Raw genomic sequence first — 8,379 nt, 5'->3', positions numbered from 1 at the left:
TAACCAGAACATGTGATAGACTTATCAATACAGTCTTCTAGTTTTAGTTGGAAAAAAACAAAAAGCAAAAAAAAAAAAAAAAACAGTAATAGCAATTGCCTGTATTGCTTGGAGGGTCCCAGAGCCAACACCTACATCGTAGGGAGGTGGTCCACCCTGCCACTGAGAATTTCATTTAGTAACTTTACAGCTTTGAAAGCAAGGAAACTACTGGATTTTGTGTGTTGGTTTTAGATCCTGTCACTTTGCTGAACATGTATATCAAATCTGCTTTCTGGTGGAGTGGAGTGGTCTTTTCAGTACAGGATCATCTTATATAGGAATAGGGTTAATTTCACTTCCTGCTTTCCTATTTTTATTTTTATTACTTTTCCTTACTTTATTGATGTATCTAAGACTTCAAATATCATATTGTCTAAGAGTAGGCAGAGTCAGTAGCTTTGTCTCATTTTTATTTTAGAAGTCCCCCCATACACACAATATAATACTTTGTCATATATAACCTCTGTTATGTTAAAGTATGTTTTTTTCATTCCTAGTTTGTGTGGCTTTTACCATGAATGGTTACTGTGCTTAGTCAAAAGCCTTTTCTCTGTCTAGTGAGATGAACATGTGATTTCTGCCCTTGAATCTTCTTATGTGTTGTTAGGGTTCCTTTGAGGTTATGGTCACAGAATCAGCAAACTGTCAACCTTAGAAAGCCTGGACAAAGTTGGATAGTTATAAGACTTGGTTGAGTGTCACAAGACATCCCAGATACATGTTGCTTGTTGTTAATAGCCTTAGTTCCTCTCAAAATTTATCTCTCTATGCAACACTAGAATGATATCTCTTAGGTGAAAATCAAAAGGAAGAACAGGAGGATTCACAATTCTACTCATCTTGGTCTTGAGTGACACACATCACCATTTCTGTCACATCCTATTGGTTGATATTTGTCTTAGTTTGGGTTTCTATTGCTGCAATGAAACACCATTACTAACAAGCAAGTTGGAGAGGAAAGGGTTTATTTGGTTTATACTTCAGCATTGCTGTTCATCACTGAAGGAAGTAAGGACAGGAATTCAAACAGAACAGAAACCTGGAGGAAGAAGCTGATGCACAGGTCATAAAGGGGAGCTGCTTACTGGCTTCCTTCCAATGGCTTGCTCACCCCACCTTCTTATAGAACCCAAGGCTAGCAACACAGGGATGGCACCACCAACCACGGGATGGACCCTCCCCCATTGATCACTAATTGAGAAAATACCTTTACAGCTGGATCCCAGGGAGGCTCCTTCCCCTGATGGCTCGAAAACTTGTGTCACGTTGACACACAAAACTAGCCAGTACAACTGACCCCTTGTCAACATGACACACAAGCACATCATTAAGCCATCTCCCTTCCTTTCTTATTAATCCCCAAGATCTCACATTAAAATCATTTTAAAAGTCCCACAGTCCTTACCAATTCAAACACATGAAAATTTTAGTCTTCTTAAAATATCCAATTTCTTTTAAAAGTTTTAAAAGTCTTTCAACTATGGGCTCCTTAAAAGTCAAAATTAAATACTTTCTTCAAAAGGGTAGAACCATGGAACCATGTTGTGGAATAATCTTTTTGTACACTGTAAAGATGGGTCTCTGCCAAGGTACCTTCTAATTGGTTTAATAAAGAGATGAATGTCCAATAGCTAGGCAGGAAAGAATAGGCAGGACTGCCTGCAATAGAGAGGAACTCGGGAAGAATTTGAGGTATACATGAGTTCACCAGTAAGATGTGGAGAAGTTGGACACATGGTACTAAGTAGAGGTAAAGAGCCACATGGAAAAATGCAGATTAATAGGAATGGGTTTATTTAAGTTATAAGAACTAGTTGGAAACAAGCCTAAGCTAAGGCCAAGCTTTCATAATAAGTCTCAACATCATCATTTGGGGGTTGGCAGTCCCAAAGAAAGTCTGACAAGAAGGATCTACTACACTGTTAAAACCTGAACCAAGCAAAACCAAAGCATAAATAACACAATAGCTAATTATCTGGGCTCCATTCTCGATCTTCTGGACTCCTGCAAAGGCCTCCAAGGGCACCTAAATACACATGGTATACACTCACATACACACCAATAAAAATAAAAATGAATATTTTAAATTTTTTTTTAAGAATCAAAGGGAAGTTTGTAGAGTGATGGGAATATTTGTCTTGGTTGAGGCTATCAAAATAAATCAAACAACACACTTAAAATCTGAGATTTTATTGTCTGTAAACTAAATCTAAATATTTTATATATGTGTGTGTGTAAATTTATATGTGTGTGCACATGGATGATTTATGTATGTACATGCATAGAGAGGCCAGATGTCAACACCTTGTGTCACCTTTCCAATACCAACTACCCTGTTTTTTTAGATAGTGCTTCTCATTGGCATGGTGTACTGACCAGACAGAGTAGATGACCAGCAATCTTAGGAATTTGCCTATCTTTGCCTCCCCAAAACTGAGATTACAAGCATGTGCCTGATATTTTTTTTAACATGGCTTCTGGTACAAAACATACATTCTCATGTTTGCCTTGAAAGCATTTTGTAAAATGTGTTTCCCCCTCAGCCCTTTCTGCTATACTTTACAAAGAGAGAGGGAAAAAAACACAGAAATAAAACATGATACTTGAGTATGGAGTAGGTTGACACATGGGAGAAAAGGGGCAGGACACCCAAAAAAGAGTCACATAATGAAACAATGAACAATGTCATTGTACTGCCCAGTGACAGAGAGGAAGAAATGGAAACCTCTTTATTTGACACTGGGTAATAAACCTGCTAACAGATTTCTTCTAGATCCTCTCCTTCACTCATAACCATTATTATCAACAATGGTTAATTAACTGTCAGTGGGCAGAGGCCCCAGAGTCCTCAAAGAACTAATGAGCATGTGTTCCTATGGGATGAGAGTCCAGGGATCTCTCTCAAGGTGCCTTTTTCTATCTCCAGTGCTACCAAAATGATACTAACTTTCTGGCCTCTAGCAAAGTGGTGGAGGTATGATATAATGCATGTGAAACTACCACAGTCAATCTCCTTTGGTTCAAGTCTCAACTCAAATTATATTGTCCTAACTAAATTACTTAACCTGTCTATGTTTCCATTACTTCATCAGAAAACAAAAACAAAATGCAGTAGTCATATCCAGGTAATGTCACTGGCACAAAGTGCTTTGGGAAGTTCAGGATCGCATTCCTATCACAGTACTACTGAACCCTAACGCCAGTGCTTTCAAAGGTGCACAAGCCATCAATTTGCCCTCAGTTTTCATGCTATGAAGATCAAATGAGGCTCCATTCAGACCAGAAGTTCCTCATTGTGTAGAGTCTGGCTGCCAAGGGGTGAGAAGATTCTGACCTGACCATGGTAAGTACTGGGAATTTTCTTCTACAGTCCATCAAAACCTCCCATGTCTTCAAGAATGGAGCCATGTCTGGTGCACATTGTATTGTCCTGAACAAATTATTTAGCCTCTCTGTGTTTCTCTTCACTGTAAACAAAGGTAGAATAGCCATTGTATCTGGGTTACACAATTGATGCAGAGTGCTTGAGTACCTGATAGGAAGTCAAACGGGGTTCAGAATCCAAACCTGGACTTATTGGCTGTATAGTGTTGGAAAAGTTGTTTCATTGCTCTGACACTATTCCTCTGTAAGGGGAGAACAATGGTAATGATTATTCTACAAATGAAGCATGGGGCCAGATGTGCAGAAAGCTCTTAGCAGATGGTAACACAGTCGCGATGCAGATACTATCGAAAGCAGGTATGGCAACCCATTCCCTGTACCTTATAGTGCATGGCTAGGTCTTTAGACATCGGGAAGAAAAAGAACACACCCATGAAAATGGAAATAACTGGAAGACTGTCAAGTAATATTTAAGTTTTGGTGGTGTCTCAGAATTAGAAGATCATGTAAACCAGGGAATGTTTTAAAACATAGCAAAAACAAACCAAAATAAACAAACAAACAAAAACAAAAACAAAACAGAAAAACAGGCAAAGGATGATGAAAATTTAAGAGCTTTAAATAATAAAGACAAATTGACCAGGAGAGTAAGAAAGCCAGGGATGCAGAAAGAGTATTGAAGAGTCCATAGCTGAGTAAGAAGGCCCTGAGTTGCTTTTTAGTAACAAAAGAATGCAGTGCTATAAAACAACATAGGAGAACTTATAAATAATCCAAATAAGAGTAATTGCCTCTTAAGGGATAGGAAGTGAGTGTGATTGGGATGGGGCATGCAAAGGGCTTTTAAGACTTAAACAGTCTTTTGCAGAAATTATTAACAATAAAGCACATGAAATTAAGGTTGAGGGCTCTTCCCTCAGAGAGAAAAAAGTGGGAGGAAAAGGGTGAAGCAGGAGACTCAGTGAAGCTGGAGGAGAAAAGATGGGCACAGAACTTCTGAACACCCAAGAAGGAATCCGTGGGGAGATTACTCTCTGCAGGTCCCACCACCAATCAGTTTGCAAGGATCCTGGCTCTCACTTGTCACAGTGGCTGTCACTGCCTGCACCTCTAAGGTGGGCTTCAGTGCCCCAGATCTCCCTCCCCTCTTCCACAACAGTAGCATCACCTCATGCAGGATGCAGCACTGTTCTCCACAGCTCTGCCCCTCCCCCTCTGGGCAACTTAATTCATGGCTTTCGGTTATGGGTTCTTCTGAGGATGCTCAACGTCCTGCTGGATTTTTCAAAGACACGAGACCTCTCACCTTTCCAGCCTACGAGTTCTAACCCATGATCTGTTCGCATTGTCCAATATTTATACCAGCTCAGCGGCTTAGCTACTACAGAAAATAGGGAGGACAGAGAAGATGTATATAGTATTTGAATCCGGGATGGATTTTATGCAAACAAACAAACAAACAAAATCTTCATAATCTATAAAGGACATTATTGGGACAATGATGAAATAGAAATATGGTTAACAACAATAAGATGCTTGAATTGAATTACTGCACTGAGAGACTATATATATTTGGGAGGGATTTCAAGACAGGGTTTCTCTATGTAGCTTTGGAGCTGCTTGTCCTGGAACTCGCTCTGTAGACCAGGCTGGCATAGAACTCAGATTCACCTCCAAATTGGCATGTGCCAACACCACCCAGCCTGGGAGACAATCTTGTAGCAAATCATTCTGAAATATGAAGGAGGGAAACAGCGTGGTATGAACAACTTTTTCCCAAATAATGCTGAAGAAGAAGAATATATAAACACATTAAGAGAAACCAGTGGCACATGTGTTTAATCCAGCAGTCAAGAGACAGGGGTAGATGGATCTCTGAGTTTAAGGTAAGCCTGGTCTACAGAGTGAGATTTAGGGCAGTCAGGACTACACAGATAAAACCTGTCTTGAAAAACCAAAAGAAGGGTGGGCGTGAAATCAGAGTACAAATAAATAAAAATACTAAAAGTTTGTTTATATCAATGACAGTAATACAGGAGTCATTGGAACTATGTTGTAACCTGGTTGTAAATTTGAAATTTAATATGAATGAAATTAACCAAGAATTAAGAGAAACCAAAAGTGTGTTTGGATGTTCTAAATTGAGTGTAATGATAATGAACAGGAGGATCTCAAGCTCAAAGCTAGCCTGGGTTACATAGCCAAAATGAGGTCATTTCCAATGGCAATGAACACTATCTCAAAAATAAAGAGGGAAAAAGATGTGTTTAAGTTTCTAAATTTTAAATTTTATTTTATAGGAAAGGAAAAATGTACCTACTTCAGCTTTCCATTTCCAAACTTCTATTGTTTTAATTTTTGAAAGATAACCTCATTACAAAGGCCAGTCCAGTGCTAGAATTCTATGTCCTTAAGGAACTGTGTCATTATAGAATTGGACAGTATCACTGTAGAACCAACACTGGGTTTATCTCAGTGTGTTCTATATTTGTAAGATAAAATGTTGAGGACAGAGCTTTTAAAATGAAAAGAAGGCAGTTACTTTTAGTTTAATAAGTCATAAAGATTGTTTTGAATAAAATCAGTCTACAGCCATGCCATCCGGAATGTGCCTATCATTTCTGATAAAGAATAAAATGAGTCAATTGATCTCTCTGGGAATTGAATCATATCATGTAGGGGAAAATATCAACCACAGGACAGACATCTGAGTCAATCTCCTGAAAAAAGCATACTGGGGACAGAATGTGAACCATTAACACATCCATGTCCACACTTAAAAACTGAGACCAGGAGGAGCAGATGGGAAGGAGAAGAGATGGGAGACTGGGGAAAAGAACTAGAGGAGAAGAGGGAGGTAAAACTGTGGTTGGAATGTAAAATAAATGAAAAAAAAATGTGAAGTAAAAAAGAAAATACAAAGAAGGCCCCTGTCCTTCAGACAGTAAGTCACAACTAGGATAGGACAAAAAGGGTTAAATAAAGGAGATGTGTGAATAGAAATAAATATAAAAAACATAGAATAGACACAAAGTAAAATAAATAAATCAGCCTTTCAAATAAAAAAATGAGACCAATTCTACACTGCTTTCCACCAAGTCATTGATCAAACCACACAGTTCCTTATAACTGCTGATACCCACTGAGACAAAGTCAGTAGTTGCAAGGTATTCTGATCATACATGGTGCTCAATAAATGTTTGCTTAAACAATGGAAAGTAAGCGATTAATGAATTTATGTTTTTCATCAGCTTTCTTTGTCCTCAGCTAAGAAGGCAGAGGAGGTACAAGTGTGAGAATCCAACCATTTTCCAGGACATTCCTGGTTTCCTCTCAGACCTAGATAACATTTGACCAGGAAGAAGAGCAAAGAAGAAGAGAATTGCTGGTGAGTCAGGAAAGGGTGGAGAATAGAGGGAGAAAAGAAGCAACCACTTCAAGTGTCCTGAGAAGTACACAGAGTTAGCTTCTACAAAAACAGATTGCACTTTACAGTCTACCATCTTCACCACCAACCAGATACAAAAGGTCATGGTCAACCACAGCTCCCCAGTGGGATTCCTCCTGCTGGGCTTCTCTGAACACCCACGCCTGGAAAAGATTCTCTTTGTGGTCGTCTTGTGTTCCTACCTCATCACCCTCCTAGGAAACACACTCATCCTCCTGCTCTCCACACTGGACCCCAGGCTCCACTCTCCAATGTACTTCTTCCTCTCTAACCTCTCTTTCCTGGACCTCTGCTTCACCACAACCTGTGTCCCCCAGATGCTGGTCAACCTCTGGGGCCCCACAAAGACCATCAGCTTCCTGGGATGCTCTGTCCAGCTCTTCATCTTCATGCTTATGGGCACAACAGAGTGCATCCTCCTGACTGTGATGGCCTTTGACCGCTATGTGGCTGTCTGCCAGCCCCTGCACTATGCCACCATCATCCATCCTCGCCTGTGTCGGCAGCTGGCAGCTGTGGCCTGGGCTATAGGTTTGGTCCAATCCATAGTCCAGACACCTCCAACCCTCAAACTGCACTTTTGTCCCCATAGAAAGATAGATGACTTTTTATGTGAAGTCCCATCTCTAATTAGGCTCTCCTGTGGGGACACCACCTATAATGAGATACAAATGGCGGTTGCCAGTGTCTTCATTGTGGTTGTGCCTCTGATCCTCATCCTTGTTTCTTATGGTGCTATCGCCAGGGCAGTGCTGAGGATAAAATCTGCAAAAGGGCGCAGGAAAGCCTTTGGGACCTGCTCCTCCCACCTCATTGTGGTCACCCTCTTCTACAGTTCAGTCATTGCTGTCTATCTGCAACCCAAAAATCCCTATGCCCAAGAGAGGGCCAAGTTCTTTGGTCTCTTCTATGCGGTGGGCACTCCTACACTCAACCCTCTTGTGTATACCCTGAGGAACAAGGAGGTCAAGAGGGCATTCTGGAAGCTTCTGGGAAAGGATGAGGATTCTGCCGAGAGCTGAGTGGGACATACTTGTGTGCTTTCTGAATCAAAATGAATTTGAACTTTAGTGAAAAAAAAATTGAATTCCCAAGTCTACTTACTCTGTCATACCTATCCAAGCCACAACAGTGGACCCAGTGAGTAACAGATTATAGTGGAAGGGGTCTAGTGTAAAAGGGAGAAGCAAAAGAGGATTTGGAAGAGGAAGAGTGATAGACGCTTCTTCCAAAATGGAGCATTCTTACCTGTAATGGTCAAAGAGACAATTTGTCGGACTCAAGAAATTTAGAAAGAATTTTTTTTTTTACAAAACCCAGGAAGCTCATGAAACTTACAGGAGTCCAGTGATTCCTCCTTGAGGAGATATAACCAGTAAACAATTGGAAGACAGAAAACTCTCCAGAGACCCAGCTGCAAGCAAGCTATCTATACACCAGACTCCAGTAAGAAAACTTATAATGTGTCCTCATCCATGCATAAGTGAGGCTTTTCAGAGATGAAG

The 8,379-nt window shown here is 40.3% G+C and overlaps 1 protein-coding gene across 1 annotated transcript; it reads left to right on the top strand.

Moving 5' to 3' along the window:
• The first annotated feature begins 6,957 nt into the window (after positions 1 to 6,957).
• LOC127224391 (olfactory receptor 2H2) lies at positions 6,958 to 7,896 on the top strand. The gene has a single exon (XM_051187432.1). It carries the CDS (start codon positions 6,958 to 6,960, stop codon positions 7,894 to 7,896), a length of 939 nt encoding a protein of 312 aa, XP_051043389.1.
• Positions 7,897 to 8,379: the final 483 nt, after the last annotated feature.

Source organism: Phodopus roborovskii, unplaced genomic scaffold, assembly GCF_943737965.1.
Source record: "Phodopus roborovskii unplaced genomic scaffold, PHOROB, whole genome shotgun sequence".
Lineage (NCBI taxonomy): Eukaryota > Metazoa > Chordata > Mammalia > Rodentia > Cricetidae > Phodopus > Phodopus roborovskii.
This window is presented reverse-complemented; position numbering and strand designations above follow the sequence as displayed.